This window comes from Triturus cristatus, chromosome 6, assembly GCF_964204655.1.
Source record: "Triturus cristatus chromosome 6, aTriCri1.1, whole genome shotgun sequence".
In the NCBI taxonomy this organism is placed as follows: domain Eukaryota; kingdom Metazoa; phylum Chordata; class Amphibia; order Caudata; family Salamandridae; genus Triturus; species Triturus cristatus.
In genome coordinates this window covers 1,004,523,917-1,004,548,645 of record NC_140589.1, presented here as the reverse complement: position 1 = coordinate 1,004,548,645, position 24,729 = coordinate 1,004,523,917, and the positions used below count along the sequence as shown (strand labels likewise).

Here is a 24,729-nt window from a genome sequence, read left to right as displayed (position 1 = left end):
CGCTTGACCAGGGATTCCATTCCCCAGCCTGCTTAGCGGCTGGAGCTGCAAACATCGTCACTTTCGTGCCAGGAGGCGCATTAAAGCTGCTCGGGGCTCCCGCTGTGCGGGGGCCCTTCATTGCACTAGTCACTTTCTGCCGGGTTTGCCGCCAGACCGGGGACTCAACTTCTCAGCCTGCATAGCGGCTGGAGCCGCCAACGTCGTCACTTTCATGTCAGGAGGGGCATTAAAGCTGCCCGGGACTCCCGCGGCGTGCCCGGGCCAAGGCTGGGCCCACTCTCTAACAACAGGACTGAGCCTCCCAAAGATCCTTCATCTGAGGTACTGGTCTTTGTTATACATTGTTACATAAAAGGGTACAGTATGAAGTATGGTCAAGCGCAAAGACACCAGCATGCATCCGGGGGGGGGGGGTGGAATAGCAGGGACATTAGATGCTTTCTTAACAAGGGCTGAGTTGGTCCTGACCCACCAAATAGAACTAACAGAGAGGCGCCTCTCCCTGGACTCCCTAGCTATTCAGAAGCGCTCCTCTCTAGGACCCATAAGAACGGTTAGATCCCCGTGCCCTCTTCATCAGCGCACTCGAATGTAGCAACCCTTGGAACCCCTGTGGCGTCAGCGGTACCCGATTTTGGTATCACAGAAGAATCCACTAGATCTGAAACAGACTCAAGGGGCTGAGTCGTTACAACTACATAAGACATGCCCTCATCACCCCTGCATATAAACGTAGAATCACCTGTAACCTCTGTGGCATCAGCGGTATGTGATCTTCGTATCACCGAGGTATCCACTAGATCTAAACTAGCCTCAAGGGATCATGCTGCTACATCGAAGGGTTGGGTAGATCGTTGTATAACCTAGGTGCATGTTCTTGTAAATGCTCATGTCCTCAAGTAGCCGCAGCCTGCCGAGCATCCGCAGGGAGGGGGCCATTGCCAAGGGTCCGTATTAATGAGGTACAACACTCACGCATGGATAACACTGTGGCAACCCCCCGTCACAACCCACAATCGTTATCCACCAGTCCAATGGTGAACTCCACAAACACGGCTGGAAATGTAAACCCTCAGTTATGCCCTACCACCACTACTGATGGGTCGGTTATCAGTGCAGGGTTGTCATTGCAGGGGGTTGAAGGGAGGGAGGTCTGCACAAAGCAGCGAGGATTAGGCTCGCGGACACCTCCCAATACATACCAGTCTCTACACCTTCCTAGGGCTTCATCACCACTTGTACTGATTCTGGGAAATGTCCCACCGCTGAAGGAGGACCAGTTCAACACTACCGTGCAACTTATGAACAAATCTCTGCACTGGTTGACTCATCAAATAACCAGTAGGGAGATCAGGGGGGTCCGACTGGCAAATTAAGTTATAATGGCCGAAAGGATAGAGTGGCTAGGACCGGCTCAGAAAGCACTGGAGGGAGATTGTGTGGTGTCTAAATTTTAACAATTGTTATATACCAAAATTTCTTTTAGACCATCTATGTTGGGACCCATGCAAAGGTACTCAAATTAGAGTATTACCTTAAGCGTTTTTTTATAGGCATCCTCACATGCCGGTTAGGAAACCAGTGTATATATGGGGGAGGGGCACAACGATGCACACTGCAATGTAGGCAATATAGGAGTAACCCTAGAGAACAGATTTGCCCTCCTTAGTGGTCTAGAACAATGTGACTGACTAAATCCCAGTGAACATCGGACCCACAAAAGTAACTATAGGTCAATCAACCATCAATCTCCTTACCCGAATAAGGAAAGTAAGGATGCCACCCCACGTGAATTAAAAGGCACCTTAGACCTGGTAACTTCCCCAAAACCAGCTCAGCAATCTTATATTTTGTGGAACATTTCAGGGCTACAGTCGAAATTAGAGTCCCGGGATTGGTCAGAATTAATCGAAAACCACGATATCTGTGTATTCCAGGAGACATGGTCCACTAGCCTATTACATCGACCAGGATATCTTAATTTCAATAAAACGGCAATCCAAGAGCAGAAAGGCACACCATCAGGAGGGCTAACAATTTGGGTAAAACAGAACATATATTTTAGAATACGTGAAGTCCCCATTGACAGCCCAGACATGATGGCCATTTGTCTTCAGATTAATCCTAACGCCATGATAATAGTTGTCAATGTTTATGCCAGGGGTCTCACAGGTGGACGATTGTCTACTACAGTCAACATCCTAGAGGAATTTTTCGAAGGATGACTGGAGTCCCTGATCTAGTAATTGCAGGAGATTTTAATACCACTTTCGAGACCCTTGACCATGAGGATTGTAAACTTACCGAAGAAGAAGATGTACAATGGAGTATCCCCATCTTAGAGCTGCCCCCTATCAAGAGATGGTCTGAGGCAGCATTACAACTTAAGGCTCTTTGTATGGAGAGGGGACTTAGGGCAGTTAATGGGCGAACCCCTTCTGATGAGCAGGGCTCCCATACCTATAATAATGGTGTGAGTTAGAGACAAATTGATTATATACTTATTAATCTGGAACACTGGTCTTCTCTTGGTGACATGGATGTTCAGGAGAGAGCTGAAAGTGATCACAATCCCCTTTTACTAAAAATGAATGCCCCAGAACCTAGTTTGCTTCCAACCTCGACTATGCTCTTTTCCACCAGTGACGCCCTGCTCTGTAATGACATGAGGAGGGTGAAATGGGATAAGCTAGTCGAAAATGAACCAACACTCATAGGCATAAGGGCTGATGTTACCAACACACTGGCAGAGCTACAAGTTATTACCACACAGTCTCAGTTAAATAAAAATGTTACAAGTTCTCACAAAGACTTATTTGGTAAAATCAAGACCTATTTATTAAAACCAGCTAGTCGCTCGAGTAAACAGAAGGGTAGAGATGTGAAGTGGTATAACAAGGATTGTAGGGTAGCCTACAAGTCATTGACGGCTGCCATAAAACAGAAGGATCTGTCCACCGTCAAGCTAACCCATCAGAAGTATAAATACACAATGCACAAAGCTAAAATGGACTGGGACGAATTGAGATGGTTAGACCTCTATCAGGCCAGCCAAGGGGGAAACTTGCAATACTTTTGGCAGCCGGTAAACCGCTCAACCATGTTGCTCCTGAAATGTGGGTTTCCCATTTTGCTAAACAATTCACCTTAGAGACAGAGGGTGAAATTGAAGAGCCTTATCAAAACCCGCCATGTGATACTGTATTGCACTTTGAGATGGGGGAGGTCGAAATAGCGTTGGATTCAGTTACTACCGGAAGAGCCCCATGCCCTGGCGCTGTCCCGGCCGATCTGTTCCTAAATGATAGGGCTATCTGGCAAGAGTATATACTTCTGCTACTCTTGGAGGGGTGCTGAGATTCTGCCAATCTATAAAAAAGGTGATTGCTCATGCCCTGGAAACTACAGGCCAATTAGCCTCATAGATGCTATGCAAAAAATAATAGCAAGAATGGTATTAAATAGAATCCAAGATTGGATTATTGATAAAGACATATTGACCCCACTGCAGGCAGTATTCAGAACCCACTTGAGTACGGTAGACCAAGTCTTTCGCTTTGTACTAATTTACTGGCGTGTTGTAGTGCTGGTGGGCGGCACCGCCTACGTCGTTTTTCTGGACTTAAAATCTGCTTTCGACCTGGTGCCTCGCAACAAACTTTGGTGGGTTCTCAAGGACTTAGCCTTGGAACTATTATTTGTTGTGGCGAGTCTCCATATGGGGAATTTTGCCCTGGTTCGATAGAGTACTCAGGGTAACATCACTAATCGATTCCCAGTATCCAAAAAGGTCCACAAACGGTGTGTCTTGGCCCCGACATTATTTTCATTATTTATTAATGGGGTTGTCAACTAGTTTTCTACATTCCCGACAGATGCACCATCTCTTGCAGGCATAAAAACACCTATACTCATGTTTGCACATGACACTCGTCATCTCAAAATCACAGAGTGGGTTGCAGCGGAGGCTAACGAGGTTTGAAGGTTTTTGTGAAGTTTGTGGCCTGGAGATAAACGCAGATAAAAACAATTCATAGTACTTCACAAACATAGGGATATTAAGGGAAGGGTGTGTCTTAATAATGAATACCTTAATGAAACAGATGTTTTTAATTATTTAGGGATCACGCTTGGAAACAAACTTAACTGGAAGCCCCAGATAGAACCTATGACTTTAAAAAATCGTCACCTAGCTGATGTATTGTTGAAAGAATTCAAGTCTTCATTAACCAAGCCCATACACCCAGTTCTTAAGATCTACAATGCCAAAGTCATACCCTCTGTATCATACGGTGCTGAACTCTGGGGTTTTGACAACTTAACGCCACTAGTTTTAACCCAAAATAAATTAGTGAGAAACATCACAGGTCTACCCCAGAGCACACCACTCAAGTCAATATTCTATGATTTAGGTTGTAATAGATTGGACGATTGAGTTCCACCCAATAGCGTTTTGGGAAGCTGACACCTCATGTAAAATTAAGTGGCTGCAAAATGTTAAAAAGACACTGCTCTGTATGGGAGTGCGGCATTTATGGGATGACCCAGAGAGTCAACAGTTTCCCTCAAAAAAAGAAATGAAAGAGCTTTACTGCTCTATGGTTGCGAAGAATAGTATCCAAGCCACAGAGACTATATCATTGACGGGCAAATATTTAGAGTTCAAGCCCTGTCCTCAGTATGAACATTTCTGGGATGTAATAACCAAACCAAAGTATAGACATCTCTATTTTCAGTCCTGGGTGGGCTCACTACCAGTGAATTTGTTCACATGTAAATGCACAAAATGACAGTAAGAGCAAGTTGTGTGTGGTGCATGAGGAGACCTACTCACATATCTTATTTGTCCGCCCGGCCTATAAGGCACAGCAGAGTAAATGGCTGAAACCCCTGTTTAGAAACATAGGCACTAGATGCAGTTTTACAGCAATGACAATATTGTTGACCAATACAAATGCACCGTGTGTAATAGCTGTTGCTGAATTCCTAAGCTGGATGTGGCTTATTCGCGGGAAAATGACTAACAGCCCAAAGCCCACCCAACTCAGTGACTAGCAAACTGAGTAAGCAGATGTGTAAACGGGTAAGATACTTTTACACTGGTAGCCCAACGTGTAATGTCTAATCCTAACTTCTGTTTGGTATAACCCCAGCTATAGGCGTAGCATCCTATATTTCTATATTCATATTAGTATTGCATGTATCGATGTATTATTGACAGTCCCAATATTGATCACTTCGAAGTTATTTTAGGATGTATATTCTCTTGGTTTATAAATTGTACACTTTCACGATATTTTTAGGGATGTGCCATATTTTGTTAAGTATTTTCAGAATAACGTGTGGTTTTAATAAAATGAAATTTTTTATGTTTTTAGCGAACCTTTCTTCTCTTTTAATGGACACAATGTGTGTATTATTGTTAACTGTCTTTTGTGGTCTTAAGTGACCGAAATAAAGATAAACTGAACTGAACTAATTCAATAACTATCTTAGATTGGCACATTAATTATCCTCCTTTGAGATTGATGGCACAATTGAAATTTCTCCTTTGCAAACAATATGGGTGCTACCATAGGGACATGGAGTCTCGGACAGGCAAGAATATTCAAGATCATTTAGTGCATTCAGCTGGCCACAAGGTCTCAAATAATAATTTCCTTGAACTTCTGTAGGGACTTCTCCCTATGAGAGGCCACTATAAGTGTAGTGGATGTGTTGTTTTCAGACTCACAACCAACACCAAAGTTTTTGATGTTATCACTTTAGAATTGAAAAACGTTTCGAATTGTAATACTGCTAATGTGGTCTATTGAATATGGTGTCCTTGTCCTCTAATCCATATTGGACAGACAACCCTGCAGGGAAAGACATGTATTGGACAAAATAGAGGCAGAATTTGTTTTGCAGTAGCAACTGGCCCTCTTGCATGGCATACACTGAGAATCAGCACACAGCCCACTATATCAGATGGCAAGTACTGGATGTGGCAAAGATGCATGAGCGAGGAAGGGAGCTCTCTCTTTTTAAAAAGACTTGTATGTAAATGGATTACCAAGAGTGATTCCATTACAAATGGTCTGAGCACTTTTGAGGAATTGAGAGGATTTGTTTTTCCACCTCAAGATTAATATGTAGTGAATTCCTATAGGAACAGAAAGGATATGGGTTCGCTCTATGAGCGTAATGTATCAAAAGGGGGGAGGGAAAAAGAAGCAGTGGTCCACTCAGCTTCCAAAGGTTAGTACAACAATATCAGGGTGGGGGGAATGGACCACTTGTCCTGTGCACCAGGGTATTTTAGTTTACGTGGTTGGGCATCCTTAAAAAACCCTCATATACGTACACTGGCGTAAGGCGGTATATCTTGATTCTCCGCCGTAGTGTATCGTGATAGCATGATCATTGGGCTTTTTATTGTCCAAATGCTAACCTCCCCATGGAGGAAGACCAACTGGTTGTGCAGTAGTGGTCAGAAATAACAGAACGAGGGTGTGCTCGTGCTCTGTGAACTGTGGTGTTTAAAATTCCTAATGTCAAATCCCGTGTCCTTTATTCTTGGGATACATGACAGAGGGAAATTAAAAAATGGTGGTCGTGCATGTATATGTATATGTTGTATATGTTCCTTGTTTCACAAGTTGGACATCTTCCTTCAGGGTATCTGTCAGTTAGATGAGAGCCATTTGCGGCTACTCAGGCAGAATCGCTTGTTCTTACTCTGACGTTTTCCAACTTGTGAAACAAGGAACAGATACAATCGGTCTGACTCCCCTAAAACGAAGGTGGTGAGTACGAATATCCACCTCTAGAACACCTGTGGAGAGCTAACTATTGCTCCCCATTTCCTTTTTTGGTCCTGGCGAAAGCCTCTAGACCCTGCACGAGGCTGAAACATGTTGACCAGATAACATTAGACCCATACCAGTGCATTAAACTAATAATTAAGTTTATTCACATGCACGACCACCATTTTTTAATTTCCCTCTGTCATGTATCCCAAGAATAAAGGACACGGATGCCCAACCACGTAAACTAAAAGACCCTGGTGCACAGGACAAGTGGTCCATTCCCCCCACCCTGATATTGTTGTTTCGCTCTATGAGCGTCATAGTCTGGTACAAAGAACCATACTTGTGTTGTAACTATCAATGTATTATTATGCATGATGCCTTGCAAATGTGTCTGTTTCAAATACTGAGACCAAACCACAAATCCTTTCACTCACTTCCACGCTCCCCTCTATCCATCATTGGTCATTTGGTACTGTTAATTGTGCTTTTAAGAACTGCTTTCAGGCATAATAATGCTTACTTAACCCTGGTTTAAAATTTCATGTGACATAATCGACACTATTAAACAGTCCCACATTTTACTCCTTGACAGCGCATGTTGAGGCATGAAGCGCATGAAGCAATTCAAGCCTTGTTTTGGAACCAACTTGAACTCTTCTCCAAAGCATGCGCTCGCCCACCATCACTGACAGTGACAACTGCACTGCGCAGTCCTCTGCCTTATCAGGGAACTGAATCTTCACAGCGAGCTGCCATTCAGTGCAGCCCATCCAGCTGAATACAACTCCCTAACTGCGCTCCTCGTCAGCGGCAGCTCCCAGTTTATTCAGGGGTTAGTTATATCCTGAACCATTAGCTTATCAGCGATTGCCCTGGTGTATTTATTTATTTACGTGGAATATTCAACCCATTTTTTTTTTTTTTACCTCCACAGATGACATTCTTCTGAGTGAGTACATATCTTCTCTATTGCATTAGGGTGAATGAATTTTGCAAACTACAATGTGTTTTTTTTAATAGAAAATAAAAGTTACAACATGGAAATGAAAAACTCAAACCTACGTAGTCAAAAAGCAAGCATGGCGAATGAGAATGGTGATTAATATACCAAGAAAAACTGAAAGAAAACTAACTGAAGTGAAAAATGACAGGTATTGAGGGTCATATTGAATCAACTTTTTTTCCCAAGTATAGGGAAACTTGGACCACATTCTGTTACAGACAGAAACTGTATTGGTAGGTTATAAAGGGAACCCACTGTAAATTTAAAGACAGCTGTTACAGCTGAGCAACATTTACATCTGCCTTCCTTCCATTTACATCTACTAAGAGCAGACAAACAAAATGATGCTAGAAGAATGCTAAAACTGCTACTGCTGGTGGCATTTTATGTTTTGTATTTTTTCAAGTGCTAACATATACCAGCCACACTGCTACATCGGTGTCATAATTAACATATGACATGTAGTCCCCAGAACGGAACACAAAACATTATATTGTTATTGAGGGAAGAAATAGGTCATAATGATTTACTCTGCCTGGAAAGAAACAAAATGCCCATCCTTACACTACCTTACCCTGTGGAACATTAAGCAGATTCATGATATAGCACATTAAATCAAACAGCACATTCATCACAACTATTCGCCCATAATAGATCTTAATTTGACTGCCGAAGATAAAGACCAAACCTTGACAAAACAAATGCGTGCCCAGCATACAGGGGTCCGCGACATATGTGGCTCATGCCGATTTGTTGCAATCTCGGCACGAGATCGTGTGAAATAGCTTTGTGCATTCTGAAAACTGATACACGTCAAGATGTGGCCATAGCTATGGCAAAATTCCTTAGCTGGATGTGGGCTCTGAGAAGAAAACACTTGGAGACAACCGCAGAAATTTTACCCAATAATTAGTTGCCCCATAAAACTAGTTGGTCTATCCTGTATGTATTCCATCTCAGAGGAAATTGCCTAATATTTGGTGTTTTTAAATTTATTTTTTTTAGGTGATACTAAATTCCGATAGGACATACGATTTTAATGGCCAAAAGAGCCTTTTAATGCTATTTATAGGAATTTTAAAAGTGATTCAATATTGTTCTTAATGTATCTCATATAGTATTTTATGAAATTGCATGTTTGTATTTGTGTCTTTTATGATTGCAAAACATCGAAAAAAGACTATTTTGATTGATTGATTGACATTACAAATCATATGATACAACATGCACAAAAACCACAATACATTCTACAGTTCCTGATGCCTTTGTGATGCAAAATAAAAATATATGTTTTGGGTATTCTTGGAATTTTACAAAAAACAAAATGTAATATAGTTTGTGCCAATAAACAGTCACATTGGTATGGACATGAAGTGACTACTGACGGCCAGCCTACAGTGAAAGACAAAATTCTGAACAAAGACCACTCTGAATCAAGTTAAGAGGCTCCGTTCAAATACTCCCGTAACACACATCAGATATAATTGTTTCTTCAGGGCAACTCAGACCCAACTCCTTGTGACATTCCTTGTGGCCCAACATGCAAAAGCTCACAAAATCTATTTTCCTTCAGTTGCAGTCTAGAAGAATAATTTAACCCACACACTTGAACCATAGGTGACCGCAGAGAATTTGTTTTATTTTTATATTTGTTGAGCTATTTGTTATTATTATTATGAGATTTATCTTTAATATTAATTTATATGGTTGATTATAGCCTAAAGAAACTGTGGTATAAATATGGAGGTGTATGTGAGACGTTTCTCACACATACATAGGATCATAAACACTTTGGAAGTCGAAACACATTTGCCACCATGAACCACCATAACAATAATGATCACCTTTGTTACTAGACATGCACTTCGGCTGCTAACTGGTCCTTTACACCAGGTAAGTCCTTTGTTGTGCAGCAGCAGGGGCTTGAGAGATAAAGTTGTAACAGCCCCAAGGGCAACAGGGGTGGTTTTAATGGTGCTTGTGGATCGGCTGGTCATCTGCTAGTCCAAACAGTTTCTGCTGTCTCCCAGGATCCAGCCAGAAGTGATCCTAACAGCATGTCCATTAAGGTGAGTGAGATTCAATGAATAATTGTCAATCCACTGATATGAAATGTAGCCATGAGAAGTGTACTCTTTAGTGGAATTCGTACAGAAACAGGGACACAAACAATCAGAGGTCTGTCACGATCCTAGGGGTACCTAGGATCCACTGGGATTCCCCATTTTAGGAGTGAAACTTGTTTCAGGAATTTGTTTTCATTTTGACTATGAGTTAAGATTAGCATCAAACTCTACATTTTCCAGGCAATATGTGTGCTGATAAATAGTAAGGAGTGAACGGGGAATGATTTCCCATGTATGCCGAGTTGTAAATTGTTTTTACAAACAAAACCACAGGGCAGAGGCACTATCAATGAACGTGTGACTAAAGTAACTGTAAACTGAAGTGGGAATTAATGGCTCCAAGGGCCCTCTATGGTCCAAGAACTTGGCTGTCTAATCATTATAGCGAGTCTGGATTTGAACTCATTTTACAGATGCACCAGCACTGAAGACTCTGATTACTTAAAATCAGTTCCTGTCAATATGATCTCCTCTCTGAGGTGCCAAGATATATATTTGACCAGAAAAAAATCTTAATGACCCATTACGAGAGAACATGTAAATATGTCTGCAACTTTTACTCTATTTCTTTGTTTCTAAAAAATGTTATCTTGCTTATAGAATAACATGTAATATAAATGATTTGACGGACATCCAGATGTTTATACACCAAATCAACACAATCACTCAATATCTGCTAACTAGTGCACTGATTTTGTGCATTCAAATTCTAAAGACAAGACCTAACTTCAAAGACAGCATCCACTGGAAAAGATGTTCAAGGAAAGATAAGCAGAAGGTTTGAGAACTGTTAGATTTTGCAAAGACCGTAAACCTTAGCACCTTAAATGTGCAGCAGAGTCAAACTGCCAATTTTTGAACATATTTTGGGAATGGGCTGCATATAAGGAAGAACTGATTTGAAGACTCCACTAGCTAAATAAATACCAAGACATACTTATTGGAAAGGGCAATTATTGGAAGGCTAGAGGCTATCTAACTTAACTCTCTCTGGCAGTCACTTCTGAGAAATGATATTTACACTGTCAATGTTTCCATTTAACCCGTTCCGTGCTCATGACGGAACCACTCCGTCATGAGCCACGGGCGCCGTGTGCTCATGACGGAGTGGTTCCGTCATGCTGCGGCCGTTGGCGGCCGCTCCGCCCACACGGTGCTAATTCCCCGCCTGTGCGGGCGATTAGCGCAGTGGGCGGAGTCGTGACGGAACCACTCCGTCATGAGCACAGCTCGCCCGTGACTCATGACGGAGTGGTTCCGTCACGAGCACGGTGGCACCGCACTGCCCCCAAACCCCCCCAGCGCCGCGGCGCGATTCCTGCCGCGGCGAAGGGGTTAAAGGTAGACTTGAATCTCTTCTATTTGTTTTCTTGGTGTGTTTCTTAGATTGTTTTCCTGCACTCCAAATGAATCATGACCAGAAAAACTAGGTATTGGCAATGATCCAAGACAAGAAAGAGTTGGCAACTTAAGTTTTAGGTTTAAACAAGCAACAGGCAAGAAAGAAATGAAGGGTGAGGAATATGGGAAATACAGTTAGATGCATTATGTAATGTGGGAGGCCTCAAAATGGAAACAGTTCAGTCCAAACTGTTGGACAGGATTGGTCTCATTGGATCAGGGTAAAGATTGATTTGCACACAGCTGGGACCAAACTAAGTTGGCAAGGTGTGCACAATGACGATGGACCAGGATCCGGCCCAAGTAATTATCAGTGGCTGAGATTAATTAAAGTATTTCATCCATCACTTGACAGTATACTTTAGTGTGTCACTCTAAGTGGGCTGGGTAAACCAAGATGAGGGTTCAGTGCACACTCTCTCCCTGGAACCATGCTGAACTTGGTTGATGACCACTACAAGCTAATGGAGTGATCCAATATACGTCAACGGACCTGGGTATAGTACAATACAAACAAGTGGTTCTAACGTTACTCCTAGAGAGACCAAAGAGGTTATGACTCCAGAATTTCAATTAGCTGAGTCAAAATATTTTCTCATTTGATATTTGCATAAAAGAGAACTGCAAAATCACACACCAGAGGGAAAGCCACAGCAGCTATATTCAGAGGAAAGAATTATTTTTCTTTTTATTTTCTTGTTATGCTCATGGCAACGTCATTGCAATATCAGCAATGAATCAATGAAAGGTTGCTCTAGGAAAGGGTGCAGGGAAAGAAGTGCTCATGTGTGAGTGAGAGAAGGGGAATTCAATGGAAAATGACTGAAAAACAAAATATCACAATTCACAGTGGACACTGGCAGGGATTATGCTGAGAACGGTATACCAGTGTGGATGGGCCTGTCCAAAAACAATTATTATTATTTATTATTTAGACACCGTAGTCCAGGCCCTGTGTTGAGGGATGTCGACGTTTTGACCCGACTTAATGCGTAGAGGGAAACTTAGGACCTCTGCTTGCGAGTCTTCATCAGGACAAAAATGGGGGGAGGGGAAAGAGACAACCAGTAGCTGGCGCCTGATGTGGCAGGCCAGGTCACAGCTCCCGTGACTGGTAGTCTCCAGTAGTCTCTTGGAGAAGTGTGGCTCAATGATTAGAGCGGCAGACCCTGATGCAGAGGTCTAGCCTGGGACCAGGGTTCAATTCCCCGCCTCGGCGGGTCTTGGGCTCAAAAATTCCACGGACCTGATAATTCTCGCCTCGGTGCCTATTCCAATCATGGAGTCCCACTCTGCAACTCTGGGCAATAGCTTGCTTAATCTCCACAACGGCCCCCACAACGCTAAGGATGCCTGGCCTCCACCTTGGGGGTGCCCAGGAGTGGACACCTCACAGGGAAAGCCAGGATGGGTTCCACAGCGGTATTCGTACAAGCGCCTTGAGACCCTTGCGGGTGAGTAGTGCGCTATACAAGTATCAAATTTACATTTACAATCATGCGGAGTGCGTGGAGTGTTAGCTGTAACATCCAAAACAGTGTGGCTAATAATTGCTTCAGAAGTATGCTGTGTATCTGCGTGGTGAAATGGAAGAATTTGTAGTCATAACCTCTTTGGTCTCTCCGAGGAGTAACGTTAGGACCACATGTTGTTTATATTGAACTTGGTTGATGAGCCCTAAATAGGGCAAAACCAGTCCTGGGTTGCTTGTGTACTGTTTCAAGAAGGACCTGGCCTAGTAGTTCAGGTAGTATTTTTCCCCTCGAGCAGGAACAAAACTGATATGCATATTGCTAGGTCCAACTGAAGTGGCATGGTATGCAAACTGACGATGGTCTGGGATATGACATGCGTTATTACCAGTGTCTCAGATTAATTCAAGCATTCCTTTTTTTGTATACTTTACTGTGTCATCCTAAGTGGGATGGGTAAACCCTGACATGGTTCCCATACACATGGTGTGACCAGAACCAAGCTATACCTGGCTGATGAGTCAAAACAAGATAAAAACTTGGATTGCTTGTTCTCCAGTTCAGGTAGGACCGTCCTGGCAGTTCGGGCTGGATTGTTACCATTGGAGAAGAGACAAGACTGATTTGCATATGGCTGGGTCCAAAATTAGGTGGCATGGTGTGCAAAATAAGATGGACTGATATGCGTCCTGAGTAATTACCAGTGGCTCAGAATAATGCAAGCATTCCATCTATCACTTTTTTGTATACTTTAGAGTATCACACTAGGACGGGCAGGTGTGCAAAGACGTGGGTTCCGTGCACACTGGGTCAATTAAACCAGGGTATGCCTGGCTGATGAGTTCTAACTAGTGTGAAACCAGTCCCAGGTTGTTTGTGTTACGATTCAGGAAGGAATTGGCCTGGCAGTGCGGACTGAACTATTCTCACTGGAGCAGGGTCAAGACTGATTTGCCTATGGCTCGGTCCAAAATGAGGTGGCATGCTGTGCAAAATAATGATGGGCTGGGATGCACCACCAGGTAACTACCAGTGAGTGAGAAAAATTCAAGCATTCCATCCACTACTTTTTTGTATATGTTAGTATTAAAATAATTACACCACTAGAACTTTTGATAGCTTGCGTTTTTCCCCACTCCTTTACTGGACTATATGGTTGTTGCTATTTTTAACTCTGTTGATATACATGAAAATAATATGTTTCTGCAGTTCACAGCTCAAATTCACCTCCAGTGATCTAAGGGGCGGATTTAATATTTGGCCGAGGGATTGTACTCCATCTGGATGATGGAGTAAATTACTCGATCACCCTGAGAGAGTATCAACCTACCAAACTTAGAACTGTCCATCTGCCCGCTGGACATTTATACCATTCACAATCAAGGTGGTTCCTGTAAATGTATGGCTCGGTCAAACATGACAGAGCTGTACAGTAATTTTTCAAAGCTTTTTTATTTTCAAAAACTAAAACTCAAAATGGGTTTTTGTTTTTGAAAATAAAACAATTGTCTCCTTGACATGTAAGTCATTTCCCATGGCAAGGAGGGCATTTATTGTTTTTTACTGCCCCTTACAGCCAAGGTCACCTGCAAAGAAGAGCAGAAAGTACGAGTTACTTACCTTCGGTAACGATGTATCTGGTAGAGACGATTCTAGCCGCAGATTCCTTCACGTAGAATTATTCCCAGGCGTGAGACTGGATCCGGAAACTTTTTGCCACAGCATACCTGCACGGCGGGGGTGACATCACGGGACTCCGCCCAGGTGTCTTCCGCGTACGTGACGTCAGTAAGGTCACATAAGACCCGCCACGTCACGCCTACGTCAGTTTTCTTCGGAGAACTTTTCCGCACCACAACGCGGAACCACCAGATAAAAAACTGTGAAAGCATGAGAACAGTGTGCGAAGAGCAGAAAAATTAGAAAGAAACGGTGACTAACAACACCACCAGAGTAGTGCCAACACCGCTGAACCAAAGGGCAGGGAAAGAAGAAAGAAGAACAGTCCCCCTGCCAGCACATAGACAACCTCCCATCCCTGTGCCCCGAAGGCAAAGAACATGCGTAAAAGTCATGGCACACATAGTAAACCCACCCCCCCCATCCTGAGCAAGGAATGGGACCAGTCCCAAGACAGACAGGGACAACAAACCTCCAATTCACCCCAACCTAGAGGGCAACCACCCACAAGGGAAAAGGGCAAGACAAGGCCAGATGACCCTTAATCAGAGGATAGCAATGGAAGGAAGGGAGGACAGGGATAGAAAGCAATCCCCCCTCCTAAACCTGGAGTAGCCAGAGCAGCAGGGCACCGGAGCACCGGAACCCCATCCTCCAAAGGACCAAAGGAGGAATGAACCGCCCCCAGACGGAGCCACCCGTCAAGAACAAGGAAGGCACTCACAGGAGACACAGCCCCCCACCGGGAGGCGAGTACCGAAGACCAACCCAAGGGTCCTCCACCAGAATAGGGGAGGAAGGGCGAGCCATGAAGGAATCTGCGGCTAGAATCGTCTCTATCAGATACATCGTTACCGAAGGTAAGTAACTCGTACATGTGATAGAGACTACTAGCCACAGATTCCTTCACGTAGAATAGGTACCCTAGCCATACCCCCTGGGAAGGAGGGTCTGTGAAAGGACCCCACCAGCCAATGCAGAACAGAGGGCCCCACAGGGGACTAGAGCTGTGGACCAGGTAGAACCTCACCCCTGCCAGGCCAAGAGAACCCCCAAAAGCAGAACCCCACCGACCCCAAGGGGATGTAGGAGGGAAAGAAGGCTGAAGAGGCTCGTACACTCACAGCAGAGGAACCAAGGGCAAGGACGGAGAGGCCGAAGTACCCCACTCCCCCACAAGGCAACATAGCTTCCGCCCAATGCCAAGACAGGTAAAGCGGTAGAAGAAGAAGAAAAAGCCTAGAGGGCCCAAGGAAACGAGGGAAAAGAAGGCGAACCCACTCCAGATGGAGAGCAGCCTGCCAGCCAGAACAGCGCCGGCAGTCAAAGCCGCCAGAAGCAAGAAGAACAGCCCGAGGCCCCAGGAAGGCCGAGTAGGCAACGCCTGGCAAGGGAGAACACAAGATCTTTCCAGACCTCAGGACAGAAGCAGGGAGAGGAGGAGATGCCCGGGCACACCACTACGAGTGGCCGCGCACAGGACCTCAGGAAGCAAAAGCAACCCACCTAAACGCTATGGAAAACAGGCACCCGAAGGCGACCAGAACCCTCTGGCAGAGCACAAGCTATATGACAGCTACCACTACCCCACATAGGGTACGTTAAGTCCCAAGATATGGGAACCCTCTTTGGAAGAACTTACACAGCAGAGGAAAAACAAAAGAGCCACGGGGAAAAAAACACCCCCGCTGAAGGCGTGATAAGCAGCCCAAGCAAAGCAGAAGGCCCAATCTCAGGGCCAAGTCTGCGCAACAACTCCTGCAGAACCCACACACAATCAACACAAGGGCCTTCCAGCAGCCAACAAAGCCAAAGTCCCAAGGAAGGACGGAAACGGCCAGAAAACAGACTCCACAGCCAGAACAACCGACCTAAGAAGGCCCAGAATCAACCCAACTCAGAAGTCACTGAGGAGGGGACAGAGGAGGAGGAGGATAAGGCGGAGGAGGGGGAGGAGGATGGAGCCCCGCCAAGAGCCTTTGGATGGCGGAGCCGGCCGGGGCATGGAACAACAGGCTGCCATCAAACGGAAGGTCGATGAGTCGCTCCCGAATATTCTCAGGGAATACTACGTCCCGAAGCCAAGCATGGCGACAGAGAGCGACTGAGGAAGCCATGGCCCGGCCCAGCACCTCTGAGATGTCCAGAGCGGAGCGGAGAATAAACGCCGCAAGCTCCGGGCCATCCAATGCATGATGCTGTAAGTCCACCTGACCAGACTCCTGGGATGCTGCAGATCCCAGAGACTCAGCATAGTCCCACAAACAGGAGGAGGCCCTAGTCAGCACACACAAGGTGTTAAGGGCCCGCAGGGCCGCGCTGGTCGAGGCGAACATGTTGCGCCCCCAAGAGTCCAGCCAGCGGGCCTCTCAGGACGGCGGAGTAAACAGTGGCGGCAGGGAGGGAAAAGCAGTCCGCAAAAGGGGGCCAGCGGCTGAGGGGTGAAGGGAAAGACACGCTGGGTCAAACGGCGCCGGGAGGTGCCGGTGCAGAAGATGCTGAGGCACCGGGTCCCCTGAGGCAGGACACCTCCAAGCCCCCATCAAGGAAGAAAGGAGCGAACCTTCAAAGGGAAGTAAGACTTCCCTCCCATTCGAGCCCTGGTGGAGGACCTCCAATAGATGGTCCGCCGGAAAGTGAGCCACCGGGTCACCCATGCGCAGGATGCCCACAGCCGTGGACACCGCGTGAGCGAAGGCTGCACCCGCCTCGGTAGGGCCCCACGGTGGAGAAATCAGCTCCTCCGTGGGCGACGGCTGCAAACTAAAGCGGCTGTCCCCGAGGCCAAGCGGGACGGGCAAGGGCCAGACCTGGAAGTCAGAAGGAGCCAAAGAATGAGGGACCTGCCACTCTTCCAATGAACACCTCTGCCTCAGGAAGGGCGGGGTACCTTCGATGCTGGTGAGAAAGACACCACACGACGACCAGTCTCCAGGGAGGACGACACCAATATACAGCCTGTCTCCAGAGAAGATGGAGCGTCCGAAGACGAATCCGCGGTATGACTCCTGCGCGGAGCCGTAGAGTCCGCTGCTTGAGGCAGGACATTGGCACCATCCGGCGTCACCAGACAAGGTACCTTCAAGTCACCCCGCACCGGAGACCAGAGTAGAGCTGGAGCCACACCGGCTCCAGGGTGGTGCCGGAATGACGCCGAACCGACCCCCGCCGAGGCAGCCACCTGCGTGGGGGAACGAGATGGGCCTGGGGAGTGGCACGAAGCCCTCCGCCAACCGCGGCCCAGAATGAGGCGAAGATCGCTCGGCAACCCATGTGGCGGCACCAGGGACGATTCAACCTCCGACTCGCCGTCCGACGAGGCAGCCGCCTGTGGGGAGGGACGAGAGGGGTCCGGAGAGGGACGAGGGGTCCTCCCTCAGCCTCAACCTGCAGCAGGACGAGGAGGGTCCACCAACCCCAGTGGCTCCGCACAGTCCAGCTGCTGTCGGCGCCGTAGCGGCTTCAGCTCGGCCTTAGACAGGAACACCTTGCCAAAGGACCGAGAGGGACTCGGGGATGCGACCTGAGCCCCAGCAACCTCCCGCGACACCACAGGGATCCCCGCGGGAGTTTGCGGCGAGGCAGAGACGCCGTAGCCTGAAGGAGGTGCCCCAGAGGAGCCGCACCCCAACAGCACCAAGCCTGGATCCGAACCAGTAGGCGCTGGGGCCGGAGCCACCGGCGGCGCTGCGGAGAGCCCTGCGCAGGGCAAGGGATACGCCGATGCCCCAGGAGGGGAAGGAGGAGGAGACACCAGCGAGGCCTGCAAAGTCGCCGCGTATGTCTCCATTTGGACTCTCGATGCCCCAACACCGGGAAACGGTGGATAGGATGACACGCGGGGCAGCATCACCCGCGGAGACTCCACGCCCCCGGTAGGCCGCAAACAAGCCCCCGGGGACAAACTGCGACACTTACCCACCGGGGAGCGACGCTCACGTGACATCGGAGAAGGGCGAGGACGACGACCACGGCGAATCTGAAGCCATCCACCGAAGCAGACCGAGGGGAGGACGTCGACCTAGAGCGACGCGCTGTGAGAAGTTTCATCCGGCGCTCCGGCCGTGACTTCGGCTTCAACTGTTGGCACGCCGCACAATCTGTGGTGCCGTGATCCTCCCCCAAACACCACATACAAATGAGGTGAGAGTCCATCGCCGACATAAGACGCCTACAAAACGTGCAAGTTTTGAAGCCCGAAGGTATTCGCACACTGTTCCTTACCAAAAGGAAATGGAAGAAAAAGGGGGCCCTAAACAGGCTGTAGCAAGGATCGGATCCGCGTCCCGTACGCGGACGATGCCTGGGCGGAGTCACGTGATGTCGCCCCGCCCCCGGCGCGCAGGGATGCTGTGGCAAAAACGTTTCCGGATCCAGTCTCACGCTTGAGGATAATTCTACGTGAAGGAATCTGCGGCTAGTAGTCTCTATCAGTTACAGCTATATGTCCGCCCATCTAAATTGGGCATGCAAACATTTAGCCGTTTCTCCAACAGTCCTTACTCTGCTGGGTCATCAGAGAAGTTTGCCCACAGTGGAGACAGAGCAGTCTCTACCGCGGGCAAACTATGGTCTGCCCACGTGTAAATTTGGTGGGTGGATCATTATATTGGCAAAAGGGATACTCAATCGCTGCTGCGATGGAGTATGCTTACTGCCAATAAATCAGGCTGTTAAGTTCCATATCGTTATTTTGTATGGTTATCTGTGCAAAGATTTAACTAAGTGTTTATTCAATTTTGTCTTTGCTTTATGTCCTGCTATGTAATTAAAAGGAGGTTTACTCTGTCTTGGTGTAAAAAGAAATGCATATGCTTTGTGCATTATATTATTTTTCTAACCTTCATTAGTTACTCAATCACATGTTCCATTTGAAAACACAGAAGCACTATCTTGAAAGATTATATACTGCATCATCTATTTACTCATTTTGCCTGGCCTAAAAAGGATATGCTTACCTTCAAAATGGTCATTGCTGACTAACATGAAAATAGGTTTACTCTTCCTCCTCTATACATTGTCCTTGAGCTTAACAAATGTACACCAATTTCATTTGATATGGTTTGTCACACAGAGAAAACACTTAGACAAATGTTCATAACAAACCACCAATAATTGTTTACTCAAAGTTTTGGAAAAAATGCATAATGCCTTTGCTAGAATGATTTTCTTATTTACAAAATAACATTTTCAAATTTGGAGTGAAATGTTTTTATGTTTCAGTGCATGTTGTTTGCGTCTCCTATTAGCAGAGAGAGGGCACTTAAAGAACAGAACAGTATAGTTCAAGCGGCCACTCACCGTATGCTTTGCTTGCTGAATATCTGTGGCAGTGTGCTTCACTTCAGAATCTGATAGGTCACACCTGGAGCAGAGGAGGTCCATGTAGGTACTGGCCTGCTCATGGAGGGCTCTGTAATGTTTCACCTGAAGGAAAACAGGTATTTCTCAACCTTCATATCACACAACAGTTGCAAGACATTTTTAGGCATGGACTTAAAAACTACCTCATAAGACAACTTGAACCACATTCTGCACCTGAATGCCAGAACCACATAAAAACACACATCCCAGATGCTTGCACATGCTTTTTCTGATTAAAAGATATGGATCAATAAAAGGAATGGACTTCAACAGGAGGTGGGCACGCACTCTGGATTTCAAAAGGGAAGCCTCTTCTCTAAAGATAGACCTGAGCCAATAATAATGTTCTTTTGCCCATTTATGGTCAGTCCTAACAAGTCCCTCCGGAGAGCTAAACAGCTCAGTCCCACCTAGGCTCTGAGAGAGGTCCTTGATGTACTTAAGCCAGGGAATATGCAGTGAAATATCCTTATTCAATTTTGCCGCAGGCATTGACCAAATATCTAGCCATAAAAAGAAAGGGCGGAATGTCGTGACATCTGTTATATACCCCACGCCCAGTCCCTCATGCACAGAAAATGTTGGTGCGCTGTGCAGAACACACAAGAGAGTTTTCAACAGACTGATTAACAATCCCCCAGAACTCACTCCCATAGGCTGTCTAGAAATGCATTTTGCCAGATAAATCTGTAGTAGGGCCTTAATCAGTCTTCTCCCTAGTCAGTCTTGAGGCAAAACTAAACACAGCTGCATTTGCCCGTGTAAATTCCTTCTTCTTCCTACTCATGAGAAGGCACCAACACAGCGAAGAATCAAATAACAGGTCAAATGAGAAAAAACTCTTGTCTTTGGGAGAGCACTGGTCCCTAGGGTAAACTTGTATGTGCTGGTCTTATGAGAGCCAACCACCATCATGTAGGATTTTAGAACACTAACCAATAAATCCAAGTCCTCAATGAAGTCAGCGAAAGACTTTTGACCCTGCTTCAGGTAGGTCGCTCCCCTCACCGCCACGCAGCCCCCTGTGTGGCCGCCGCCTGCCGCTCGCTGCTGCCGCTTGCACTGGTTCCTGACTGCTTGTGCTCGCTGTGCCTTCTGCACCCCAGCTAACTTTTGTCTTTTGTACCCCAGCTAACCTTTGTCTTTTGTACCCCAGCTAACCCTTGACTTTTGTCCCCCTCAGCCGGCACCGGTTCCTGACTGCCTGTGTTTCGCTGTGCCTTTTGTACCCCAGCTAACTTTTGTCTTTTGTACCCCAGCTAACCCTTGACGTCTGTACCCCTCAGCCAGCCCCGTTTTCTTCTGTGTCCACCGCCCTGATTTTGCCTTCTGTACCCCTGCCCGGTTCCCCCTCGCACCCTTCCTTCAGTTCCATTGCCCCCGCCGCTCCTTTCCCGCCGCTGCGTCCCTGCGGCCCGCCCCCTTGATCCCCATTGGCCGCCCCGCTCCCGCCTCCCAGCTGCTCCTCCCTCCCGCTCCCACTCATATGGAGGCCGCGCAGCGGTAGAGAGAGCGACCTTTGACCCTGCTTCAGGTAGGTCGCTCCCCTCACCGCCACGCAGCCCCCTGTGTGGCCGCCACCTGCCGCTCGCTGCTGCCACTTGCACTGGTTCCTGACTGCCTGTGCTCGCTGTGCCTTCTGCACCCCAGCTAACTTTTGTCTTTTGTACCCCAGCTAACCTTTGTCTTTTGTACCCCAGCTAACCCTTGACTTTTGTCCCCCTCAGCCGGCACCGGTTCCTGACTGCCTGTGTTTCGCTGTGCCTTTTGTACCCCAGCTAACTTTTGTCTTTTGTACCCCAGCTAACCCTTGACGTCTGTACCCCTCAGCCAGCCCCGTTTTCTTCTGTGTCCATCGCCCTGATTTTGCCTTCTGTACCCCAGCCCGGTTCCCCCTCGCACCCTTCCTTCAGTTCCATTGCCCCCGGCGCTCCTTTCCCGCCGCTGCGTCCCTGCGGCCCCGCCCCCTTGATCCCCATTGGCCGCCCCACTCCCGCCTCCCAGCTGCTCCTCCCTCCCGCTCCCACTCATATGGAGGCCGCGCAGCGGATGCGCGCAGCGGGCTCGCCGCAGGCGCGCCTAAGGCAAGCCCGCCTGCGCCCGTCCGCGCCTGGCCCGCGCCCAGCGCCCGAACCCCTGGCCCCCGAGGACCCCAGCCAGACGTACGACGCCGCCACCCTCATCGCACTCAACACCGGCCGAACCCCGGGATGCTACCAAGCCACCCCGAGACGCACCCACGGACCTTTCAGCTGCCTCGCCTGCAAGTTCACCTGCATCCGGACCTGCCTCGGACCAGCACCCGCCAAGCCGAACACCAGCAGCAACCACCTCAAGTGCATCCTGCTCAACACCTGCTCCGCCCACAGACACGCCATCGAACTCTGGAACCTCCTCGACACCACATCTCCAGACGTTGCCTTCCTCACGGAAACCTGGATGAACGACTCCTCAGCGCCCGACATCGCCATCGCCATCCCAGAGGGATACAAGATCACCCGGAGAGATCGCAACAACCAGACTGGAGGAGGCATCGCCATCATCCACAAGAACACCATCCGCATCACGACCAACACCGACGACACCCTGACTACCGCCGAACACCTACACTTCCAGATCCACACCGACCCTAAGACCACCCTCAGAGGCACCCTGATCTACCGACCCCCGGGACCACGCACACCATTCAGCGAAGACATCGCCGACTTCATCAGCCCGCACGCCCTCCCCTCCGCTGACTACATCCTCCTGGGGGACATCAACCTCCACCTGGAGAACAACAACGACCGCAACACCACCACCCTGCTTGACAACCTCGCCAACCTCGGACTCAAGCAGCTGGTGTCCACCCCCACGCACCTCGCCGGACACACACTCGACGCCGTCTTCTCATCAAGCAAAGACATCGCCTTCAGCCACGCCACTGGACTCCACTGGATGGACCACAGCTGCGTCCACTTCACCTTCAGAAGAACCACGATCCACCACCACCAACAACAGGATGCTCGAAGAAGCTGGAACAAGATCACAGCCGATCAGCTCGCCGCTTCCCTGAGCCAGCACCCTCCAGCCAACTCAGCGAACCCTAGCCAGGCAGCCGACAACCTCACGAAGTGGATCAGCACCTGCGCAGACGAACTCGCCCCACTGAGGATCCCGCCCAGCAGACCCGGCAGCAAGAAGGCCCCATGGTTCACCGACGAACTCAAGAGCTCCAAGAAGAACTGCCGAGCCCTCGAGAAAGCCTGGAGAAGCGAGCCAACACCGGACAACATGACCACCCTCAAGCTCGCCACCCGGAAGCACCATCAACTAATCCACGCCACCAAGAAAACTGCATTCAAGGACAGGCTGGACAACAACGCACACAACTACAAGGAACTCTTCAACATCGTGAAAGAGCTCTCCAACCCCAACGCCGGAAACAACGACATCACCCCATCGCAAGACCTCTGCAACTCCATCGCCTCCTACTTCCACAACAAGATCACTGACATACACAACAGCTTCATCCCGCAAACAACGCCCCCCACGACCGCACCAACGCCCCCCACCACCACCCTCTGCGCCTGGACCCCGATCAACACAGAAGACACCATCCGCACGATGAACTCTATCCACTCCGGATCTCCGACCGACCCCTGCCCCCACCACGTATTCAACAAGGCCGACGCTGTCATCGCACCCCACCTGCGGGACATCATCAACACCTCCTTCGACACCGCCACCTTCCCCGAGAGCTGGAAGCACGCCGAACTCAGCGCTCTACTAAAGAAACCAACAGCGGACCCCACCGAACTCAAGAATTACCGCCCCATCTCGCTCCTCCTGTTTCCAGCCAAAGTCATCGAGAAGACCGTCAACAAGCAGCTGGCCGCCTTCCTCGAGACGAATGGATCCCTCGACCCCTCACAGTCTGGCTTCCGAGCCAACCACAGCACCGAGACCGCCCTCATCGCTGCCACCGATGACATCCGAGCCCTGATGGACAACGGAGAGACAGCGGCCCTGTACTGCTCGATTTTCCCGGCCTTTTTGTGTTAAAGGGTGACTAGTGTGACTTCAGTCTCTTACCATCCAAGTCTAAGGGTTAGAGTAGTGAATGGAGCCTATTTACTAGGCACTTCGACATGATCCTGTGTTCTTCCCCATAGATCAGGGCTTGCACACATATCCTAGGGGATAGATTCGTTAGTATTAGGGATAACCTGTCCTGTAGTGAGGGTATTTCATGGAGCCGTGCTGAATTCAGGCCTGGTAGGCCTCAAACGGGAGAGACTCCATCTTTCTTTCTGCTCCGGCAGCTTGGGATTCTTCTAGGTCAAAAGTTATGTTTTAGTTATGAGGTGTTATTCGCTTGGAGAGAACCGGTTCAGGCCGGCCCTTATCGAAGGATTGTATTTTTCTTCATGCCGAAGACACTACATCAGGCCGGCCGGCTGAGAACGTGTCCTTGGTACGGGGAGGTACAAGAATTTGGTGGGCGGCAGGTTACGGGCCGGAATTTTCCATGAGGAAATGCACCTCTATATTAGTGAAAGTCTGAGGCAGTTACATGTTCAGTCCGTAGACGGCATCTAGCCGTTAGCAGTAGAGCTACTACTTATTCCAGGGAAGACAGACGCCATCTTGAAGGCGGAGAAGAATCGAGAGACAGATGCTTTCCTAACAGAATAGCCAGAGAGGAGAGAGTAGCCGATAAGGAAGAGGTCCCAGTGACTCGGAGAAGGGTGATTCCAGGCGAGCCGAGGCACAGACGAGAAGGGAGCCTAGATGACCATTGAGTGCAGGCTACATACTACTAAGGTGATGTCGACCCTTTCTTATTAGAGTGTACAACTTAATCTTACACTTTTCCTTGCAGGTTATGTGTTATATCGTAATGT

The 24,729-nt window shown here is 48.0% G+C and overlaps 1 protein-coding gene across 1 annotated transcript in view; it reads right to left on the bottom strand.

The window, feature by feature from the left end:
• The window catches only part of SYNE1 (spectrin repeat containing nuclear envelope protein 1), a 1,959,630-nt gene that overhangs the window by 801,802 nt on the left and 1,133,099 nt on the right, over positions 1 to 24,729 (bottom strand). The window contains exon 73 of the mRNA XM_085611789.1: positions 19,781 to 19,906. Coding sequence (XP_085467915.1) covers positions 19,781 to 19,906 — 126 coding nt within the window. The remainder of the gene's footprint in view (positions 1 to 19,780; positions 19,907 to 24,729) is intronic.